Source organism: Fusarium redolens (genome assembly GCF_020744475.1).
Source record: "Fusarium redolens strain MPI-CAGE-AT-0023 chromosome Unknown BKA55scaffold_45, whole genome shotgun sequence".
NCBI lineage: Eukaryota > Fungi > Ascomycota > Sordariomycetes > Hypocreales > Nectriaceae > Fusarium > Fusarium redolens.
In genome coordinates this window covers 14,313-36,696 of record NW_025763708.1, presented here as the reverse complement: position 1 = coordinate 36,696, position 22,384 = coordinate 14,313, and the positions used below count along the sequence as shown (strand labels likewise).

The following is a 22,384-nucleotide window of genomic DNA, read 5'->3' as shown; positions in this document are numbered from 1 at the left end:
TATCGCCTAAGCCTCCTTTTTAAAACGCACCTACTACCCGTATTCGTAACTTAGGCTAGTTTATCAAGGACTGACAGAATATAAAGGAATGACTGTTAAAATTCCAGATAATGAATGAAATCAAAAGCGATATATCGTACCAATCTAAGCCCCTTCTTCAAGCCAATCCGAAGACCCCTACAATCCCATGAATAGCAAGCCTTCTAGCAGAACTGTCTACCGTTCTGGTCCTGCACCATGAAGCCAGACATGCCAAACTTATCAGGGATCGTTCCAGCCGCGTCCAGGAAAGTCAACGGCGCGGGGGCTCCAGCTTGCGGGTTATTCGCAGCCTGCAACAGGTTGAAGCCCTTGCTGTTCGCCAAGTCGTACTTAAGCGTCACGTCAGTCGGCAGGTTCGGACTGCTGTACAGAGTGCACGACCGCTTGCCACCATCCTCCGGCATGAAGGTATGCTTCCACACCCAGTTAGTGCACTTATTAGGCTCCTCTAAACACTTGGCGGCACAGTCGCAGGCGGTCTTGAAGCCATCCTTGAAGAAGAAGTGTTGCTCCGTGACGACGCCTGTCATATCGATACCCCGGTAGTACCGGACGCAGCCACCCTCACGATTGGGAGCCTGAAGGTTGGGGAAGCGGTCCTTGGTTATCTTGCCCTTGCAGATCGCCCAGTCCGAGTAGCGGTCAAAGTCTGGGAAGATGTTGCTGTCTGGGTTGTCGTAAGGAGTGGAGTTGAGGGGAACGGCCAAGGCAGCGGAGGCGAGGAGGGCAGAGAGGGCAGCGGTGGTGAAATGCATTTTATCGAGAGGCTTAAGCTGATAAGCGAAGGTAGATGTGGTTGACTTGATTTGTTTTGTTAAGTAAGTGATTGATAGTAGTGATGCTGGTGAGAATTGGGACTTTTGCTAGGACCTTGATGATCGTTATATACACTTCTGAATTCACGAATAAATGTGACTCGAGTATTTTTATCTCAAGAACGTCACTTACATCTCTAGCAACAATATGACAACTAGACCCGGAGGCTCCACGATCCGACTATATGAGACCTGTGCGGCTGTGTCCTGGCCTATCAGAGAGAGAGGATGGCATTGACAAGATGCCTCAGACATACTGGTTAGCCCAGATTCTTGATAGAGGAGACATATATTTCAATTAAGCTATGCTCTTCTTGGAATAGCCTGGTGAGGCTCAACCCTTCTGCGGCTTTACCCTGCTGTTAACAGCCCGGTGGCTTGGCAGTACACCCCTTCAATACTCGATAGGGCTGTATAGCATCGATGTGGCTCAGTATTGAAAACCCTAAAAATAGGGACCGAGGTTCTAGATCTCAAGCCACGGCGCCTTCTCACAACGGAGATTCAGACACATCCACGTCAGCCCAGAATGATTGCGTCACTATGAATTATTCTACTTAGAGTTTCGGGACAACAGGAATTTGGAGCGCTGAAAGCCTCATCAGTGAGGCCAGTCTGATCGCCCAGTATCCACTATGCCGCTTAGTGCGACGTAGCCAATTCTTTATGCTGTGATGTTTCTCTGACTTGACTGCTAGTCTCGGGGGTTCCTTTTCCCGCTCTGGAGAGAGCTTTTTCTCGTGCTCATGATTCTTTGGACAATCTTACACGCCTATCCATCCCTATCTTGGGCATTAACGTCGACTTCACCTATGTCCAGAGGCAGCTTAACGACAAACTCACGTCCTCTCGCCGCCGCCACGCAGGCTGTAACGCTGCGATCTATGTAAATGCTAGGGGAATTTGTGCCTGTTTCGTATCTTTGGCTCCTCTGCGCAACGAAGTGAGGCATTATGCCGAACGCATATTTTCATGATTTCGGGGTCACTTCTTTTTTTTACATTGTATAGTCCCAAGAAACATAACTCAATCAACACCAAGATGGTCATTTAGTCTTCTAATTCGCTAGAGCGCTTTAGTATAGGCTAGGCAGCCGATGCAAACCATTCGATCAACTCAGCTCAACAGGTGCCACACAGGATTCGGGCGAAAAATTGCACAGCTCTTTTACCATTCTACATCTCCAATTGCTTGGAGCCAACTCTCCTCGTGCTCAACAATTTAGTATCATTCGAGCAGGGCCACTTAACTAAACCTGTAAGGATATGATTTGAGGAGTGGTATCGATCCTTGCGTTATTGGCGTTCTACCGCGATGAAGGCCAATAGGGGAGATCTTGCTAACGTGCATGGTTGGGAAATTGCAATCAGAATGAAGAATAAGTGGGGGTTAAGATGATCTTTCCCTTATTTGGAAGGACCTTGATGCGTGCACGGGCCAGATTCTGTGTAATTCGGCACATTACAACGAGCCCTTGTTACAATAGGGCGGTGATTCGAACCATCCTCTTGTCGGCTTGAGCTCTACGAAATCACCACTGCCATTGAATCCGAGAAACAAGCCAAGCAGTCAAGCTCCTATGCATCACTCGCCTCTACACCAGCACATCGTCGCCGCCTCTTCATCACTGCATCATTAGCAATCTACAGTCAATGGGTTGGCAATGGAGTCGTCAGCTACTATCTCTCTACCGTTCTAGCTGCAGTAGGTATCACTAGCGTCACAGTCCAGGCCCTGATCATGGGTTGTCTCCAGATCTGGAGTTTCATTGCAGCATGTACTATGCCTTATGCGTTGAGCGACTAGGACGACGACTTCTTCTCATGATCTCTTGTGCGATTATGCTTATTAGCTTTATTCTGATTACAGCTATGTCAGGAAGCTTTGCGCAGACTGGATCGCACTCAGTTGGAATTACCATGATTCCATTCGTGTTTCTCTTTAATGCTGGTTACGCTGTTGCAGTGTAAGTCCACTCTGCTTGCCTACATCCTAAACCGTGTCACTAGCGCAGTTCTCGGTAGAACCTCTCTTCAGGTTGCGTACCCTCTTGAGCTCTGGCCATTCCAGCTACGCAGTCGCGGTCTCTCTGTAGCGTGGATGATCATGATCTTGGCACTCATTTTCAACGTGTTTGTCAACCCAATGCTTTATCAGCCATTGGTTGGAAGTACTATATTGTCTATGTGGCCCTTCTCTTATCTTATGGCCTGGTAATCTTCTTTTTCTATCCCGAGACTCGTGGCCGTACGCTTGAGGAGATCTCAGTCATCTTTGGCGATGCGCCGGATGGTCTCTACTCAGATGAGCTGGATACGAAGCAGGTGGTTGAGGAAGCAGATGCCAAGTATCTAGGTTAAGATATCTACGGAGTATGACTAGCGTGGTGTTATTATTGTGGTTTACAAGCTATTATGAAACTAAGAGCGGCCGCCCTTCAACTTCCTTTGACCCATGCTCCCAATAATATGTCATGAATGATAATCAATGTAATTGAATAATATCGGACTCGAGGTCACATATATATACAGCATAATACTCAAAGATTCATCCCATTCAGGATAGGCAGGCTTTTGATCCTTGTAAAAACCTTTCATACACAACCTCGCTCAGCGGGCTGCTTAGTTCATGAGGTCACGAGCGTGACGGCGAGCCTTCTTGCTGCTGTGCTTAGACTTGCAGCCAGTCTTGGTGGGTTTAGGGGCAGCAGGGGCAGAAGTCTGGACAGGAGTGGAAGGCTCCTGGGCGGCAGAGGAAGTCTTAACGGGAGCAGCAGCGGAGGTACCAGCGACGGGAGCCTCAGTCTTAGAGGGAGTAGCGGGAGCGGCAGAGCCAGAGCCGGAGCCAGAGTCAGAACCGGAATCGTAGTCAGTGGTGGGAGTACCCTGGGACTTCTCAGCGAGCTTGCCCTGGGTGACCTCAACAGCACCCTTTATCAGAGCAGGGCCGGGGATGGGATAGCTGGTAGGGTTGCTGTAGATATCGAACTTAATGCCCTTGTCGTCGGGCTTGTACAGCTCAGTTCCAAGGATACCCTCGGGCTGCTCAGTGCCGGAACCCTCGATCTCGAGGTTAAAGCACTGAGGGTAGTTCTGGGCACCGTTCTCCTGGAAACCACCATGGAGAGCAATGATCTCGTGACGGAGGACATAGGCACCGGCCTTGATGTTCTCAGGGATCTGAACGAGCCAGCCGTTGTCGTTGGCAATGAGCTCGTCAGAGCCGTAGGTACCGGGGTTACCGGCCTTGACGAGACCAACCTCATCGATCTTGAAGAACTTGAGGGCCTCCTTGTCGACGGTCTCACAGCCGGCAGAACCGCAAGAGGCCAACATGTCAATGACAGGTCCCTTGTGGCTCTCGGGCCAGTTGGTCCACTTGATGTAGATCTGGTCACCGGCCTTGACCTTGGCGTGGCCCTTGGCGTTCTTAGCACCGCGGTGGCAGATGATGTCTGCAGAGCTGAAGGCATCAGGGGCGACATAACCGTTATCGGTAGCGGTTCTTGACCAGGCGATGAGGGTCTTGGGGGACGAGTAGTAGGGAGCAGTGGGGGCATCGTAGCCTTCGTAGACAGTGCCAGCAACGTTGATCTGGGAAACGTGACCGTGGGCAGCAACGCCCATGGCACCGGCAACGGCGGCGAGAAGAGTCTTTGAGGTGAAAGAAGGCATTTTGGAAAAAAAGAAGTTGTTGTATAAGAAAGGTGGTTTGTTTGGTTTGTAAAGAGTGGTGATATCCGACTGGCGGTTTAAGTGAATGAATGAATGAAACGACTTCTGTCAAAGAGCCGTGAAAGAATGTGCAAGGAGCAAAAAGTGAATGGAATGAACTGCTGAATGAGCCTGAGTGGAGAAAGAGAGTGCTTCGAGGGAGAAGAAAGACGGTTTATATCAATGTTTGGAGACTTGGGCTGCTGGGCAAAGAGCCCCATGGCTAAACGGAACGGCCCTGTCCTGGATAGATTGATGTAGGGGTGTCTTGCTCGGGTCGATATGCCATCAGGGATAAGGCTGGTGAGGGTGGTAAAGGTTTGCATGGTGTTGGTCAAGGCGGTTTCAGCCCCTGTGGCACTATGGATATGATTGATCGAGATATGAGCAGACCATGCACATGTTGAAGTATTTTTAATAGTAATTAAGTTTAGAGTAGCATTTTACCGACAGTATATTAGAGGCTAGTATCTAGGTCTTCACGATAGTCTGTAGAGGCCTAAGGTAAGATTAATTATTGTCAAGAAATGAATATACGGTCATTTCAGTTGAAAACTGCCAACGCCATCCCAAGCGAAGTGAAATGCCTTTCTTGCTAGCGAGCTGTGCTGGCCATCTCGGCCAGCGAACCTCTGTGCCTGAAACCGCGGGGAGACGACAAGATGAAAAAACACAAGCGTTCTTTGTTCCTGCTTTAGCGCTGCAGGAATCATGTCACTGGTGTTTATTTTTCTGCAAGTCCCCATCTCAAGTCCCTTGCAGGCCCAAACTTTGGGTCAATCATCCTGAGACGATGGCTCCTTACGTCGCTTTCAAGATATCTAGAGTCTAGACGAATGAAGATGAATCTATTAACCGCTGGATAGATTAAATCAACGGATGAATTATCCGAACATAGACAAAAGACCGAGATTCTCAGGTGGCGTCAATCAATTCCGTCTTGACAGGTCAGCTGTGCGTTGCACGCCGTCTTCTTGGCCCGATTGAACCGATCGTGGTGGTATTCCGTGGTGAAACCGTAAGAGCTTCACAATGACGCTAACCCCAAACAGTTCTTCCACCCGAGAGTGATAAACTTTAGGGAAATAGTGTGTTTTTATGCTTTTTTCTAGTGTCGGAAAACCTTCAACTACCGACTCTCAACAAGTGTCATAGAATCGAGTGACAGCCCATGAGATAGCGGTGTAAAATGGTGCCATGTGAACAATTTTTCAACAAAGTGGTATTGTAAATCTCGGATTAGTATTCGCATTCTCTCTTTTTCGCTAACAGACTTTTGTTTTTTTGCCGTCTAAAAGTCCAAGCTTTTGGCGACTTTCTCGCTTAATTTCCCGAATTCCCCTTTAAGCACTAGGCAACCTTTAATTAAAATTTCCCAAGACGAAAGAAAAAGACAAACCAAACAAGTTTACAGGTGTTGTTCTCCCCAGGGAAAAGATATGCTTACGGCGGCACAACTTGAGACACAGGGGCTGAATGTGCAGGGGTCTAGCGGGATCCTGAAACCTGACAACCTGGGCGGCCTGGGATAGGAACAAAGAGGAGATGACAGTGACAGTTAGGGGCGCTTGAAGCCGAGTCTACAGCTTACGGGGCATCAGCTATTCTATGTTTTTGGTCTTGATGGTATAGGCGATATGGCTTTATCCGGGGGTGTGAATTTTGCTCTGGCTTATGGTGAGTTTGCAGCTGGCATTTGAGATGAAGACTAATGAGAATGGATAGGCATGTACACTACGCAAGACACCGTCAAGAACCCAATTCGGTTGTTTCAACTGCCAAACACATTATCAGGTGATGCAGCTGTAACTATTATTGTCCAATGCATTCTCACGTGGTTCGTTGAGATGGGACTTGTCAGTTATGACCTTTCGAAACGGTCTGTCCAGCCGATTGGCTTTATTCAAGAACTATCGTGTCAGTGGCTTCGATAGCTATTCTTTCTCCCACCAGCCTCTGATCCAGGCGACTCAGAAGTAGAAGAGAAAGAGCCTCAACCGGAATCCAAGGTCCCTCCTGTACTTACGACAATCGTGCAAGGGGCGCTGAGGGGCTTTATACTCGCTGTCTTGGGCTTCTTTATTTTCTGACCCCTGAGCGTGGCGGTTTTAACGACCGTTGGAGAACGCGATGGTGGGGGTTGGAGATATCAAGATCGGTGGACACCACAGGCTTTCAAGGCTATTCTTGGTGGCGTTCTGGGGTTACTCACGACACCGTTAATGGCCCTGTTCTGGTTGATCAAGGCGGGTTGGGAGGGTAATGATGAGAGGATGAATGCATGGACTTCAAGACAGAGTCGGTACATGGCGGAAGTATAGACGTGCATTCCTATGAAAGGGGCGGCGATGGATTGACGGATTCGTGACATTGGATGGGAATATCATACACCACTAACTACTTAATTATGCCGGAGCAGGGTCAATCAACACATTTGCTGCTGCTTATCACATTCACTTTAACCCTTTAAGCACGCTCAGTGGATAATCAGTCAGGAAGTCGCCAGTGGATATTTGCAGGGGTACTTTCACTTTAAACATGCTTTCATTGGCTCGCGAAGGAGCAGCAGGGATGCCAGACAGTTTAAACAGCCTCTGATTGGTTGCTATTAGGCAGGGGAGACAGCTTGATTTTACCAGCGGCTTACCCTATACAAGTTTGGTGATGAGTCTTTTTGGCCGATACAGATCACTTCAAATGAGTAAAATGCAATTTATTGAAAGAAGTCAATTGACAAAGGCTCTTCCTATATTCTAGTGTACTTTTTACTTCGTGCATTAGCGTGGCTGAGACATAGTGTGTCAAAATCTGTTTTCTCCTTCTATTTGAACGTAGAGGTCAACCCGGACCCCTCCAACCATTATAAATTTTTTTATCTACTGTACCAATTACCACTGGTAATGGGCAGTGGTAATGGGCCCAGTACCAACTTTTGCGGCTCGTGCACCTTCCCCTTTCGGATCTCTAGGAGTTTGGGTCAATACAAGAAATATTGGGTCCGTGCGCCATCTCCAACCTCTCCAGTGGGCAAATGCGACTTAGGTCTTCGAGGCCGCCACCAATTTTTTGGCCAAGTTGAATTCTGATCTATATTTCGCTGGTTTAAAGAGAATTAAAAGCGAAGTTTTATTCTATTTGAATCAATATTGCTGTCGCGGCATGTCATGGTATGCTGCGATAGAGTGACTCTCGATCAAGCGTGACATTTCCTATTATAGAGTAGTGCACTTCATCAGTCGAGCGTTACATTTCCTAACATGGCTGGCGCTAGCTTAGCGAAGTTCAGCCGTGCCACCCAATATGTTGTCAGGTGCGGGGTCTTTATGAGTGAACCCCCCCCCGGCACCATCGTAAAATGAAGTACTTTGATCATCTACAGTGTTTCTGTAATCAGTGATATCAATTACTGGATATCACTTATTTTCACTTATCGTGACCACTCTGGGGGAGTTCTATGGTCAAACACTAGAGCAGTATGGCTACTGCTAGATTCAGCCTCGTAGCAATTGGACTCTGTTGAGGTTTCTTCCAGATATTACTGATTCAGTATTATTTGGGAATGGCACTCTTCATCAACGATATCTCAAGTATGGTGGCCATGTCAGGCACTTCTTTGATCTCGGTCGCCGTGCTGACTTGGGTCTCGAGTGGCTCCGGCAGTATCCCAGGGAGAATGTTATCGCCGATCAGGTTGTGTCATGGCTTTGCCATATCTGTCTACAGCAGATGAGGGCTGACGTCCTTCATCCCTACATCTCTATGGATTCATTCACATTCGATGAAAGTGGACGTTTCGCAATGTCATTGGCTGATAACCCTTGTATCAACCCCGCATTCCACTTTCATCTGAAAGAGGGTTCTCAATATATGTGCTCCGAGCAAAGTTTAAACCAAAGTGGTGATCTCGCTATTTCATTGGTCGACTTTGCTTTTTTTCCATTGAAGTGTTTCGACTTCAAGCCATTTAAATGACCTGAACGCGTCGACGCGCGTACGACGTCTTTATCCTGGCCGCCTACACGTTCAGTCATACGGGGTTTGAGCAGTTGGAGAGTTCCATTGCCATCACCCTCTCAAGCCATCCGCAAGTATCAATCCCGAAGTTGGGATATTCACATCATGAAAAGACCATTCGAAAGTACTCAAACTGATCGTGTCGCGGTTGCTGGAACGAGCGAGGCTCCATCACACCCGCTGGGCCGAGCTGTTCCGCAACAGATCACTCGAAATCATCGCCGCCACGGCTAAGCAACCAGCCTTACAACCAAGTGTAAACTATCTGCTTGGCCAATGGCAAGGGTTCCCTTTGTGGAGCTTTGCCGAAACTGAGGCTCAGCTGCAGATCATCCTTCACGGACTAGACTTGATGTTCAACAGGGCAAGAGCTACACTCGATCGTACGCCGTACATCTCTCTCTGTTGGCTAAACACATTCGCGAAAGATGCTTTTGGCCGCACGGATTTTGGCTCATACCAAGCTTCAAGAGATATTTGGCAATATGGAAAAGATTCATCTGCTTCGTATTTCGCGTTCTGCAGTACCCGCCACGGCAACGTCAGGAAGTGTACAACTTACGTCTAGGATCCAACGAGGTGAAGATGATGCAGCATATACTGTACTTGGTCGAACAACTACAATTGGGAGGAGACGATCATGTTAGTGACAGCTCGGACAGCGAAGATGACGAACCCATGGCGAGGACCGGCATAACGACTGCGAAATTCCTTCTGATCCTGAAAATACAGAACAGACGAATATTTTGACGAAAGTATAGACGAAGATATTGACTCTGAAGAGGATGAGGAAGCGGAAAACGATCATATATCAGACTGTGAAGGAACCGGCTTTTGTCTTCCAACTGGCTATTGGCTGCGGCTGTCCGAGGCCTTATTCCAACTCTCAATGATGTTCTGGACACATCAAGACCCTGCTGGAAATATGTCATCTTCGGTCATCATTCATTACACTGCTGTCATGGGTATACAACGACGTACTCTCACCTTCAATGCGGCGCATAACTCTACGTCCGAATTAGCAGGACTGATTTGGGTTGGCCGGCTCTTGTTCCTCGAATATGCCCTGACGGTCTATAGCTATGCTACTCTAGCCTACGAATGGCCATGCCGGGATCATTATCCGTCGCAGCCTGACCGCCTGGATGCGATTCGCAAGAAGTACTTGATCCGAGGCTGTTATACCCCATTTGGGGAAATCATTGAGCTTAAAGCTTTTGCTAAGTCAATTGTCAAGAGAGAAGGTATTCCGGGAAACCTTTCCTGGGATCCGGACGGGCAATCGTTCACGATCGGACACGACAAAAAGTTTAAGCCTTCTGAATTCTGCGCGACCCATTTGAAAGCCATTGAGCTTGTACAAGAGAGAGTAGACGAGATGATGCTGGGACTGAAAGTGGATATCAACATAGATGAGATCTTAGGCAGCGGCAGCGGGAGGAAATTAGCCGAGGGCGACGACGAGGCCGGCAGCGATAATGAGGATGAGGATGAGGATGAAGACGAAGAGGAGGATGATGGCGATGACGATGAGGTAATGGACGATGAGGGTATAGTCGCTCCATTGCACACCGCGCTTGGCAGGGCATGCTTTTTTATTTTTTGTCGCTTCGATCAAAGTTCAGGTCGGCGGAAACGTGTACACAAATTCGCTGCTGGCCCTGGGGACCGTTTTGTCTCCAGCCTGTGGCTTACTTAGCCACCTTGTAGGCGCCTTTGTTCCCACGGGTGTGCGCCTCGTATCCATCGAATCTCGGTTGGCAGTCCTTCAGTAGGTATGCGCATGGCTTGCCCTTGGGTTTAGGAGAGGTTGGCGCATGACGAAGCGTCACAGCAAGAACTACTCGACGGAATCAATCGGCAGATTCGAGACCAGAACGAGCGACTCGAGGAATGATGACAATGGCTCAATATTGGAACAGGAGAGATTGGATCGGCTGAAGGCAATGGTACCGCGGATCAGGAACAGAGTCGACTGAATGATGGGCCGGTGGCGTCAGGCTCATGAGGGGCAGAAACTCAAACAGTGTCTGCACGATTCGACTTCCGGGGTTTCACGGCACATGACCCCAGCAAGGAGGGGAATACCGAGATGAGAAACCGCGGAATTTGTTTATGCAGTGCTTAGAGCAGACGAATGATCGACCGATTTTCACTGAATGGATCCAGACCATGTCAACCCTGACCGAGAAAAAATGGATTAGTGGCGACGAGACAGACGATCCTTCCCTGATCTGTTGGGGACAATTTCTCACGAGCCAGCGACGGCCACGGTTGCGTTAGGCAGGAAAATTAATATTATAATTAGCATGGCCGCTCAAGCTAATACCGCAGTGGGCTGTCCAATTCATCATCAGAAGGTACAACTACTCCCTCGTAAATAAGGTAGCTGGAGAGGTATTCGGAACTTTCCGCGGACTGCTGCTGTGCCAAGCAACGCCGTTTCCCTGAAAATCTCATGGGTCTGATCTATTTGACACAACTACAGCTCGACTCCGCCCCTATAATTTGGCCCTATGAGGTTAGTCCACCCGGCAGCATAGCTTATTCGGCTCGCCGAGTTCAGAAATGCCTCACACTAGTGGTAAGATGGCACAACTGACGGAGCAACTGACAGCTCCGTTGAAGAACGAGCTTATGGCAGTCAGCTTCTTTACTTTTGCGAGTCCAGGACAGATGTGAGATGCCTGGATTGACCCCTGCTAAAGCATCACCCTCAGGATAACTATAAGAGGCCGCTCAATGCATCGAAAGAAGCAAGAGGACTCGTCAACCTCAACTTTAACCATCGCCCCTCGAAGGTCAATACCCACACCCAGCAACTCATCATGAAGGTCTCCTCCATCCTCGCCGCCGCAGCCATGGCCTCCGTGGCGCAAGCCTGGACACTCGATTTCTTCGCCAGCAAGGGCACACGAACGAAGAAGGTCTTCGCAAACGGACATGAAAGGAACGAATGCACCAACCTTCGCTCTGATTACAACTGGCCTACAACTGAAATTCATTTCAACCCCGAGACTGGCGGCTGGCCAGACGCAAAGGGGTACACCGCCTACAGCAAGACCAACTGCAAAGGCAAGGCATACTACGGGGTGGAAGGGAACCAGTTTATGAAGAAAACATTCAAAAGCTACAAGGTCACGGGCTAAAAGTCCTCGGTGTATTCGTATCATCTTCGACAGGGAGTGCATTGAGCAATTCCAATGTTTGCAAATGCTAGGGCGAGGCAAATGGCTCTCAGTTGAGAAGAATATGAAGATTGGAGAGGTTTAGATGAAAGGGGAAATGGTCACGTTGGAGTACTCGAAGGAGTAGAAATATATTGCCGTATTTGGGACCTCGATCTCAGGAACCGAACAGCAAATCAGGATGCTTCTGTGTGACCACGGCCAAATTTGAGGGTCACCTTTTGAGCCTGTCCTTGCCTTGCAAATGCCCCAGAATTGGTCTCGACAGCATTGCTAAGCGTAAACTGGCTGGATTTGATCCTGATCAGAGTTGGGATCAATGATGGGTTTAGGGTGTCGGGTTTCCCTCGTGTTCGGGGGCTCAGCCAATAAGATCGCGTCTTCGACGAATAGCACCCTTGTCGATTCTAGGAATTAATACGCATTGGTTTTAAATCGAACGCCATCCCTGTTAAATAGCACGATAACCCGGTTCATTTGATAAGATCAAGGATAATCCGGATACCGCAATAAATGATAATCCGGACACCTCTACACCCAGCCTCGGAAAAGCGCTTCATTTCTTTTATGTTTTACAATATTTCTTGTTTAATGAATATAGGACATGCGAATCGGGTTCCCTCCAGGAGGACTTGATGGAATTCGCGCGGGTAGTCGACAGAGGCATTTTTCAAGTGCTCCAACAGCCCGCTAATGAGATTTTCAAAAGTTTATTCAAAAGCTTGTGTGGGAGCATTTTTGGAGGATGTGTCTAGGGTATCCGGGTGACGCTTTGAGGATGCCTTGCAACGTCACAATTAAACGCAATGACGGTTTGAAAGGTGCAGAAAATGAGAGGCTGGGGAGCAGCGCTCATCATATGTCAATCAAATCAACCTTGACCTCAAAGTTGATCTGATTGATAGCCCTCGAGCTCAAAGTTGATTTGTTCGATTTGATTGATGTTCTATATCAATTCTATGGGTGGAGACCCCTCCGTGAAGTCATCCCCCTCGTGCACACCAAAAGTCGGGTACCCACCCAGCTGCCCAACTTTACTCCGCCTTGCCTGACCCAGTTTTTGAGGCACTGAACGTGTTCCAATGTATCCGAGCCCATCGAAAGCCTCTGAGACGTCAACGTCAGCTTCGCTAGGCTAAATTGTCTCTCACAATCGCTTGCCATCTCTGGAATAGCAAAGACATCCAGAGTAAAGCTGCTCAGTGAAGGAAACGAAGCCCTGTGGTCTCTCCACCATTGGATAGCATCCTGCGTATCCTGTGGCTCGAGACGGAGATACCTTTCGAGCTCGCCGACACTGCCGCTCATCGCAAACGCTTTCTTCGTCTTGCTATTAATCCATTAAGTGTACTGATCATCCTCTGGCCCATCGTCCTTGGCGCTGCATCGTACGTCGTTGTTTCTTCACACAGTCCCTGGTTCGCATCGTACCAACGGGTAAAGTAATCCTTAATTCCAACCTTGGCATCACGAACCCAAGCGAGTTGTTCCTTAGAGACCCAAGTGGCTTCTAACCAGCTGATCCCGAACCTCGGATGAAGAATGATCGCTGCCGCGAACAAGGGAGATTCTCCGAGTTTGTTATAATACTCATTTAGTTTCTTCTACCCGTTATTAATCGATGCCCGGATATAGGCTCGATGGTCTGCTGGTAATGTGCTCTTTTGCGACGTCTTGGACGCTGATCGCTTCTCCACCGTGGAAAATTCAGCCCGAGAATGCGGCGGTAAGGCAGATTCTATGAATCTCGTGGGTTGGCTCCGCTGCGGTAGCGCATAAACCTCATCCTCGTCAAAGCGGGCAGGGAGACGGCGTACGCGGCTTGGCCGACTGTTGCGCTCACGGAAATTTGCCGGCGCCGTCGCAATCCGCTCCGCGGCATCCAGATGAGTTCCACCCACTGTCTCCGCCGCAACTTCACTATAGAAGACTTTCCAGTCCTCAAAGTGCTCCAGCAGATATTCCATTCCTATCAACACCTCCCATAGGCGTCCATGCCTGTCACCTTTACCCCAGCCTTGCGTCCACATCGTCTGAAGGTATATAGGTTTGAGAATCTCGTTCACTTCGCCAAGAACCCGCCATTCTTCGCTGGACAATATGCCATCCGCCGGGATACGTCTTGCCCCCGTTTTCCTCCTCCCGAATCGCAAAGAGAAACGCCCTGGTGTCTGTCTGCTTTCGCAAAACCCTCTCAATCATCATGTACGTTGAGTTCCACCGCGTTTCATTGTTCATGGCAACCTCGAGCTCGGCCGTAGATTCCTCGCAGAGCCGATATCCCTCGTAATCCTGCTCCCGGGCTATTCGCTTGAACTGTTCACTCCGCTGCGGCGACGAACGGATAAACTCGACAATATTGCGGAGCTTCCCCATGGGGCCCTTTGCGCGCCAACGACCCAGGTCCTGCTCAATAAGGCCGCGCATGCTGTTGATATCAGACTCCAGCTCGAACGAGTGCGGGCCTTGATATCAACAGGCCTCATCGATGGATCGAGCTGCTGGTACATGTGGTACAGACAAGTATCGTTTGCCGCCATGTTATCGGAGATGGCACAGCCAACTCGCCCCTCAATCTCCCATTCGTGGACGATGTCGACCAGGGAACCGGCAAGGTTCTCGCCACTATGAGCACCAGACTGACGGCGCAAAGCCAGAAGACGGGATTGCTGATGCCCCAGTTTATCGATAAAGTGCGCAAATACAGCCATGATTGCAAAGCGATTCGGTGACGTCTAGAGATCGAAGCTGATGTGCACCGCTGTCAAGGCGTTACGGAGCTCTGCCTTGATGGTATCTCGCTTCGCTTCAAAGAGCCGGTGTATCTCTTTAGTGACAGAGCTACCACTCCACGCCATCTGGGCTAAATCGCTGTCGAAATGGTTGAAGATCTTCCGAAGGAAGCTGTGTTCGAAGATGGTGAATGGCACATCGCTATCAATGACGAGCCCAACGCTTAGTTTTTGTATGGCTTTTATTTTCGCTTTTGGTATGACGCTCTGTTCAAGCCGGCGCCTTTTGGGTGTTGCGCCAGAATAAATATCAATGGCACTTTCATCACCAGGACTTGGCTCACTAGACTGGCTGGCTGGGGTGATCTGGTGAGCTCTATGGAGGTCGGTCAGCTGCTGGGTATCTTGTGAACAATAATGAACGGGACAAGTACATGCTTTCGGAGATGATCTGCTGCGGAAGATGTGGCTTGCACCGAGAAGAACTCCGCTGCGCCTTTCGTGTCACATCGATTGCAGCACCAGACATGACCTATCGGTTGATCCCATACATGGCTATATGAATATTCACACTGATTTTCGTATATTCATATTATATTCAACTTATCTAGCAAAACACATATTCATATAACATATTCATGCGTATTCATTTAAGGGCTCACGTGATGCCAAGCTACTGCAGTGATGTGAGAGGCATCCATTGATGTAGCTATAGAGCCCGAAAACGTCTCAATCGCTCCCGTTTGACCTGTTCGCTATTATATGTCGCCCTCTATAGCCTCTGGATCACACGGGAGGCCTACCCCCCACTCAACTGATGGTCTAATATGTCCCTCACGCAGCCAGTTACCGATACACTCAATCTTCTCAATGCTCTCAATCAGCAATCGTAGCCTATCCCATCTAGCTGTGCGCCTAGGCCCCGAAAAGCTCCGCTCTGGCTCTGCTGATTCTGCTGGTACAGACAGGATATCAATAGCCATACGGCTAAGCCGCGGGTACGCTGTACGACGGTCCTCACTACCTACGCCACCATTGAAGAGGCGTAGTACCCTCTGCAAGTGCGGTAGGAGCCTCGGAGATAAACCTATCGAAATCATCCTTGCCCCGTGCTCTCGCCATCGTCTTATTTCGTAGCTCCAAGCGCGTCTTTGTGAGCATCGTATCCTTCTTTCGCTTTGATGAAGCAGGCACAGCCAAGGATTGCTATGAGAGCTGTATCTCGATATCGTGATTGTACTCTTCCCTCCAGAGACTACGGGCGGCGGCAAACGTCCCCTCGTGCCATTCCTCGGGCCAACATTCTTCGATATAGCTCTTGCGTTTAGAAGGATGGAGAAGGAGGGCAGCGGTATATACGGGGACATCCTCGGTCATAGTGTAATACTTACCGAGTATAAACCAGCACATATCGATAGAGTGAATTATACGATCATTACGATTGCTCGGCTGCGAGTAGTGGGCCTAATTAGTCGATTAGCATGGCGTATAAGCTACAGATAAAGCAGGAAGATGTAAAACTTAACTATATACCTTCCACTTTTCGCAGTGTCTTAGGAGAAGATCCAGCAGCTCAAGTGACTAGCGGTCGGCAGCACGTTGATTTGAACGACGCTGTATCCTTCAGCTTTGAGACAGAAGTTGAAGTAACCCGTCCCGCTGCCAGCCTGGGCGACCATTCTACCAAGTGTCAGAACTACAGGGAAGAAAAAAAAGGCTTATCGCGAGCGGCACTCCCAAATATGGTAGAATCAAAATCCAGAGCCTCCAGTTTGTGTAGACACTTTTGATAGCCTGTAGAGTGAGCTTTTGAGGAGCGACACGCCCGTTCTTCTCTGCCCGTCGAATGCAGTATTCTTTATCCTGTGGAGCGTTAGCTTAAGTTGAGAAAGTATCCTCCGCACATCACGGTGGACATACGTCTTCTTTCCAGTAAAATACTCAAGTGGTATGTGGGAGATCTAGAATGGCAAAGAATCCCTACACGAGAATGAGTATTGGGATGATATTGTTGACAGCTATGCATTCCGGAGAAGCGGAACCTGGTGACGAATAGGAAAATATTACCCATCAAAGATGGACAGCCACTGCCAGCCAGACAAGCCGTGGCGTCCTCCTAACCCTACTACTGTACCAATGGTTGCTTTATTACATACCTTTTGTCCGTGCGCTGACCCCTTGTCCTTATTACATTCATGAAAGTGCATCCTTTTTATCACGGCGATGTTGTCTCCGCTATGACACCTGAGGTGACGTCGAAGTGCAAGTAAGCGAGACTGGTTGTGGCCCTGGCAGTCAAGGGAGTGAGCTGTGGCCGCCATTATAGCGTACCGACAGGGCGAGGTCCAGAGGTCGAACCCGAGATGAATTTTAGTGAGGGCATCCGCTAACTATATTACTCGGCTGAAACCTACTCGACTGTTAAGTATAGAGAGTGGTAGTAAATCCTTTCTCTGGGTACCGGATGGGGAAGTAATGAATGAACCCAGACTTTAGAGCCTCACCGCCTGCGGACTTGTTTCCCATCGGCCTCAGCCCTCAGGCTACTAAATCCATCCTCCCTTTTCTTACCTCTGAATATCCCTAGCTTTTTCCTCTCTTGATAGTTCCACTGGTATTAAATTCTCCACCGTTGATTCAATTCTTCTTTTGGATGCGCGGAAAACTGACCCACGCCAACGCAACCACAGCGATGAGGGCGAGGACGATGGGCTGCAAGACTCCAACACCCTTGCTGTTCGCGATCGCACCAATTGCAAAGGGAAACACCGTTCCGCCCATCCCTCCTATGGCCATCGCAAACCCGATCGCTGGAACATGAAGCTTGGCGGGCAGCAGTTTTGCCGTGAGCATGACGGCGCCGGGAAACAGGGGGCCGAGGAAGAAGCCCAGGAAGGCGACGGCAACGGCCGAGACGATGAACTGTGGGACTAGCCAGAAGAGGAGCTCGAGGCCGATGGAGATGGTGAGGTAGATGCTGATGCACAGTCGCTCGCCGAAGCGCTCAGTCACGAATCCGAGGACTGCTCGACCTAATGCCATGCCGGCCCAGAAGCCAGAGGCGGAAGCACCGGAGGCTAGTCTCGTCGCCTTTCGCACCCGCAACATGAATGTGACAACCCAGCCACCAAGGCCAACTATGCAGCTTGTCAGAAGTCGGTCAACGACGGATCGGTGGGGGGTTCAAACCTTCGACGCCCATGTAGGCAAAGAAAAACAGCGCGCAGAGCCATGTCACTTTGGACTTGAGCGCTTCTCGAGTCCCAGCGCCTGATGATTCGGGACTTGACGCGTGCTCTGCCCGGTACGCTGCGCCGGTCTTGTGCCAAAAGGTTACCGTAAGACCTACCCATTCGACAACTGAGATACCAATCTATTAACGTAAGCTTTGGTCAGTCCAGATAATCTAGACGGCTCCTCTTACCATGACATAGTAGTAGGTATACCACGGCAACTCGGCAGACACTACCATCGAAGTAGCAATGAGAGGCGCAGAGAGAGCACCCAGCGAGTAGCACGAGTGTAAGAATCCCTGGATTGTATTGGCCTTATCCATGGCTCCGATCCACGCGCAGAAGCAAGCGTCAGTCAGCCCGTTGCCAAGGCCACTGACCATGTTGCAGACGACGAGGACGGGATACGGGGGATGCAGTGCTAGAGCGACGAAGGTGATGATGTGGCAGATGGGTGCCATGATGGCCACGCCTCGCTGGCCAAACTTCATGTGGATCCAGGCATTGGTGAAGGCGGCGATGGAATAGCCTGCGAAGGGGGTCAAGAAGATGAGTGAGATGATGGTGTAGCTGAGGTCGTAGTATGCTTCAAGCTGTGACGAGTCAGGGCAAGGAGAATATCAGGTCTAGGGAGAGTCAAACGCACAGACGGAATTAAGGCCTATTTGGAGCATAAGGTTAGTTGGAACTATCTAGAAGACGGTTTCGCGGACGAGACGTACACCAACGGCGCCATCGTTCATTCCAGCAATAATAGAAGAAAGGAACGCGAAAACGAGTTTGCCGACGTTCCCCTTTGGATAGTTCCACCTCTCCGTTTGCGACTGAGCATTAGGAGGAGGAACACCGTCGGAAGGAATCTCAACGGGCGGCTGCTCTTCACCGGTCTTCCTGCCATCCTCGGCGCGGCGATATGTTGGAGGTAGGCTGGCGAGCTCGAGCGACTCCGTCTGGGTCTGAATCACTATGGCTGACATTGTTGGCTCTGGGCGAAGAGTGTGGTCAACGGCAGATTATGGGACTGACGATGATGGTGGAAGGGAGGCGATTGCGGGACACAGTCCCGAGTCACCGTATTTGTCATTGAACCTTGCGACTTCACGTTTAACCGGTTAACCGGCGATGAACCGGATATCTACCTACCTATCTCAAGAGTGGTCTTAAGACAACACTTGCGTACCTAGCTGGCGCCGACGTACGAAGAGTTAATGGAAGCGCTGGCAGAGGACTGACGATCCGTGGATGTGGATGTGGATGTGGCTGGCTGGCTGGTTGGTGCCCGTTATCAATTGGGGTAGCGAGAACATTCATGGAGAACAAGGGCTTGTTTTCTTTAAAGTTTGTTGGAGACGACGATTTCACGCTCGTTCGCGCTCTCTTTCCTCGCCGCGCTCGAGAATGCTCGACAACCCGTAGCTTTTCAGATATTGTTTCTAAGATTTCACGCTCTCGATCCTTGCTTTTTTCGTTTATTTACTGTCGCACTGGATGTGCTTAAAATGGATTGAAGGTCGGGTCATTCATAATGAGCAGCAGTAGTGAGTTGATTGGTTCTATCATCTGTGTGGGGTATTCTATCCCACAGGTTTTACTTTTAAATCACCCAGCTTGATTACAAAGGGTTGTTGTTCCTGAGGCTCGTTGAGACCATGCCCGGCCTGCGACATTTACTCTCCCAATTGTTACGAACCTTGCGGCTACGTTACGGGTACCCCACAAGTTTCTACCAATAAACAGTCAGACCCAATCCCGGTCAGCGCCAAGGCTGGACTCAGCACTGATCCCACGATAACGTCAACTGATCCCTGAACGGATCCCTCAACGGGCCCCAAGTGTATAGATATGCTCATTAGCACTTTCATAGGACTTAGCCCACTAGCTATCAATACAACTTCTTTACCTCGATAAAGCCTTACCCGCATTATCGACTATTAAGAGGCGTGACATCTTCGCTACGCTCAGACTGTATCCTACAATCCTACCAACATAAACCTAGAACGGACTAGTTTATCCCTTGGGAAACACAACCGTCACATCAATACTCTCAAAGTAATTAATTGGGCAGTGAAATATTGCTAATACCATAAGAGAACCCAGGCTTGGGGGTTAGCTCAACATAAACAGATTATGATTGGCTCGTGGAGAATTGGCAGGGATGCCGTCCGTCTGCGACAAGGCCATTTACGTCACGGCGCTAGTTGGCCCCCTTTCCACCTCCGCTGCGAACCGACCGGATAGATTACCCCGTGTTAGATACGCGCAAATCCGATGAGGTGAGCATATTAAATGTGGATTCGGATGTATTCATATTATTGATTGTGGGTTTGAGTCTTGTTTTTCGTTGTTCAACCCCCTCAGTTGGATACATGAATAATATTGCAATAAAGGGGAGTGGAGCCCATTTCCAGCCGCCAATCTAACACCCCGACAGCAACCCTTGGCGCGCAGTTTCATCCCCTTGGCCAAGCATGGTAATAGATAACCTGTCCTGGAACTGCTACTATTCGCTCCAACCTTAGCAGTTGCCAGAACAGCCACTTCAACTTGACATCTGCTTGTCATCACTCAACTCTAGCACGTCGACAAGCGCACAGCGTAAAGGAAACCCCCCGTCCGTATTACATGCGCAGCATCCACATACCATGGTAAAGCTAACTACGATGCGGGTCGCGCTCACCACCTTCACGCCAAAGAGCCAAGGCTTCGTCGCGGTGTTCGTCGGCGGCACGTCGGGCATCGGCGAGGCTGCCGTCAAGAGCTTCGCAAGATGGGCTACCGGCACCACTGCCTACATCGTCGGCAGGAACGCCGCGTCGGCAGCGACGACTCTCGCGACGTGCCGAGAGCTCTCGCCGTCCTCGACTTTTGAGTTTATCCAGCAGGACATTGTCCTTCTCAGGGACGTCGATAGGGTATGTTCTCACATAGGACAGACGGAGTCCAAGGTGAACCTGCTATACATGACGCCAGACATTCCGACCATGTCGGGCAGAGTAGGTAAGCTGGATCACAATTCCCTTCTAGGTACATTGAAGTAGGACTTATCATGTCTCGCATTAGAAACCGCAGAGGGCATAGACGAACTCATGTCGCTGCGCTACTACGGTCGCATGCGCTTCATCCGTAACCTCCTTCCGCTCCTCGAGCAGGCTACCTGCCCTCGCGTCGCATCCGTGCTCGGTCCAAAGAGGTTCGAGCACAGCCTCAATCTCAACGACCTGGGTCTCCGCGAAAAGTACGGCAACGTCGCCTGCTTATCCCATTGCTCCTACATGAACACTTTTTGCATGGAAGAGTACGCCGAGCGACAGCCGACGGAAAGCTTCGTCCACGTCTACCCGGGCTTGGTCCTGACGACCAACGTCACGACGGGCCCTCTTCCCTGGGTCGTGCGCAAGCTCATCCGATGGGTCATTTATCCTATTCTATCACTCTTCGCTCAGTCTTACGACGAAGCTGGCGACCGGATGATGTTTATTTCGTTGTCAGGGAGCCTGCCTTCCAAGAGGAATAATAGACACGGTGATAGGGCCGCGCTAGGCTGCACCGACAACTCCCAAGTACTGGTTGGATCTGATGGCGCTATTGGCAGTGGGAGCTATTGCGTCGACCGGAAAGCTAGCAGAATGGACAACAGTGCGAAGCTGAACAAGCTCCAGCTAGCCGATGCTAGAGCAAGAGTATGGGAACATACTATGGGAACTTTTGCCTCCGTCCTTGGCTCTACGACATGAGATAATGAAGAAGGCGTATTAGAGAGAGGTCAGACATTCCTTATGTTGGACACGATAGGTACAAGTAACTTACCCTTATCGGCAGACCTTGGGGTATTTAAGACCCGCTGGAAGCTGATAGCACTCGGCAACGTCCCATCGCTTCTCCTTTCTGCTCCGTCTGACCTTTAAGCACGATTCTTGCGGAAATCCGGCAGGCGGTTTCGTATGTCACTCGACATTTGATCACGAACCCACGCCCGGTTGGATAGTATCGGCCATTCCTCACCCCTGAGGCGAGCCAGTCCGCGCAAGCCTTTACCAACTTTCAGCATGTTGATTCAAAAGCGGTGTTGGTGGTGCGAGTTACGATGGAGCTTTCCAGAGTAGCCTAGGGTCTCCCATGTGGGTTAAGATGATACTTTGCGCTGAACACCGTAAGCCTCTCATCAAGTTTTCTTCCACTGAACTGGCAACATAAACTCTTGATGTGATTCATAACATCGTCTTTGGTGATGCATTCAGGTTTGGGATCCGCTTCCAATGCCCGGAGCTGGCCTTCAGGCATGTGCTCTTCACCGAGATGGCATGAAACACGGGAGGGATCTGTCTTCAATGCAAAAGCGCAACGGATGCACAGGACAGCGGGCTCAGGCTCGTTATAGTAGAGACTGAGAGCAAACAACTTATCAATATCTCGCTGGGAGGGTTTCCGCGGGCCAACCGACAGCAGCTGTTTGGGGTTGACCTTGCAGTCCGTCGAAGCCTCGGCTGGCTCAACTTGTTGTATCGAAACCTTAGTGAGACGACTCATTGTTCACCGTTCTGAACTATTATGACTCGGCTTCATGGACAAACTACACCTTGAACTGCTTCGCATGACGGGTGACGGGTTTTGTCCCGGCTGACATGCTAAAAGGGGTCTCGTCTAAGA

At 49.8% G+C, this 22,384-nt stretch overlaps 7 protein-coding genes across 7 annotated transcripts; 5 read left to right on the top strand and 2 right to left on the bottom strand.

Moving 5' to 3' along the window:
• Positions 1-203: 203 nt before the first annotated feature.
• On the bottom strand, positions 204-878 carry BKA55DRAFT_658104 (uncharacterized protein; the record flags this gene model as incomplete). Its single annotated transcript, XM_046197507.1, has 1 exon — positions 204-878. The coding sequence occupies exon 1, from the start codon at positions 795-797 to the stop codon at positions 204-206; it is 594 nt and encodes a 197-aa protein (XP_046040730.1). The 5' UTR covers positions 798-878.
• Positions 879-2,324: 1,446 nt separating this feature from the next.
• Positions 2,325-3,262, top strand: BKA55DRAFT_587527 (uncharacterized protein; the record flags this gene model as incomplete). The annotated part of the gene is made up of 2 exons (XM_046194669.1): positions 2,325-2,823; positions 2,882-3,262. Coding segments are annotated over exons 1-2 (332 nt in total), but the record flags the coding sequence as incomplete, so codon positions are not given.
• Positions 3,263-6,009: 2,747 nt separating this feature from the next.
• Positions 6,010-6,891, top strand: BKA55DRAFT_668961 (uncharacterized protein; the record flags this gene model as incomplete). The annotated part of the gene is made up of 5 exons (XM_046197928.1): positions 6,010-6,048; positions 6,133-6,247; positions 6,296-6,487; positions 6,524-6,636; positions 6,742-6,891. 5 exons carry the CDS (start codon positions 6,010-6,012, stop codon positions 6,889-6,891), a joined length of 609 nt encoding a protein of 202 aa, XP_046040728.1.
• Positions 6,892-8,689: 1,798 nt separating this feature from the next.
• BKA55DRAFT_600489 (uncharacterized protein) lies at positions 8,690-9,152 on the top strand (the record flags this gene model as incomplete). Its single annotated transcript, XM_046196535.1, has 3 exons — positions 8,690-8,708; positions 8,746-8,974; positions 9,110-9,152. 3 exons carry the CDS (start codon positions 8,690-8,692, stop codon positions 9,150-9,152), a joined length of 291 nt encoding a protein of 96 aa, XP_046040727.1.
• Positions 9,153-9,509: 357 nt separating this feature from the next.
• BKA55DRAFT_698788 (uncharacterized protein) lies at positions 9,510-11,733 on the top strand (the record flags this gene model as incomplete). The annotated part of the gene is made up of 2 exons (XM_046200551.1): positions 9,510-10,118; positions 11,305-11,733. The coding sequence occupies 2 exons, from the start codon at positions 9,510-9,512 to the stop codon at positions 11,731-11,733; spliced, it is 1,038 nt and encodes a 345-aa protein (XP_046040726.1).
• Positions 11,734-16,983: 5,250 nt separating this feature from the next.
• Positions 16,984-18,777, bottom strand: BKA55DRAFT_292420 (major facilitator superfamily domain-containing protein). Its single transcript, XM_046185548.1, has 5 exons — positions 18,460-18,777; positions 18,384-18,398; positions 17,929-18,330; positions 17,694-17,877; positions 16,984-17,641 (listed from the first exon to the last, which is right to left on the bottom strand). The coding sequence occupies exons 1-5, from the start codon at positions 18,712-18,714 to the stop codon at positions 17,142-17,144; spliced, it is 1,356 nt and encodes a 451-aa protein (XP_046040725.1). The 5' UTR covers positions 18,715-18,777; the 3' UTR covers positions 16,984-17,141.
• Positions 18,778-20,397: 1,620 nt separating this feature from the next.
• BKA55DRAFT_531258 (uncharacterized protein) lies at positions 20,398-21,471 on the top strand (the record flags this gene model as incomplete). The annotated part of the gene is made up of 2 exons (XM_046189215.1): positions 20,398-20,734; positions 20,798-21,471. The coding sequence occupies 2 exons, from the start codon at positions 20,398-20,400 to the stop codon at positions 21,469-21,471; spliced, it is 1,011 nt and encodes a 336-aa protein (XP_046040724.1).
• Positions 21,472-22,384: the final 913 nt, after the last annotated feature.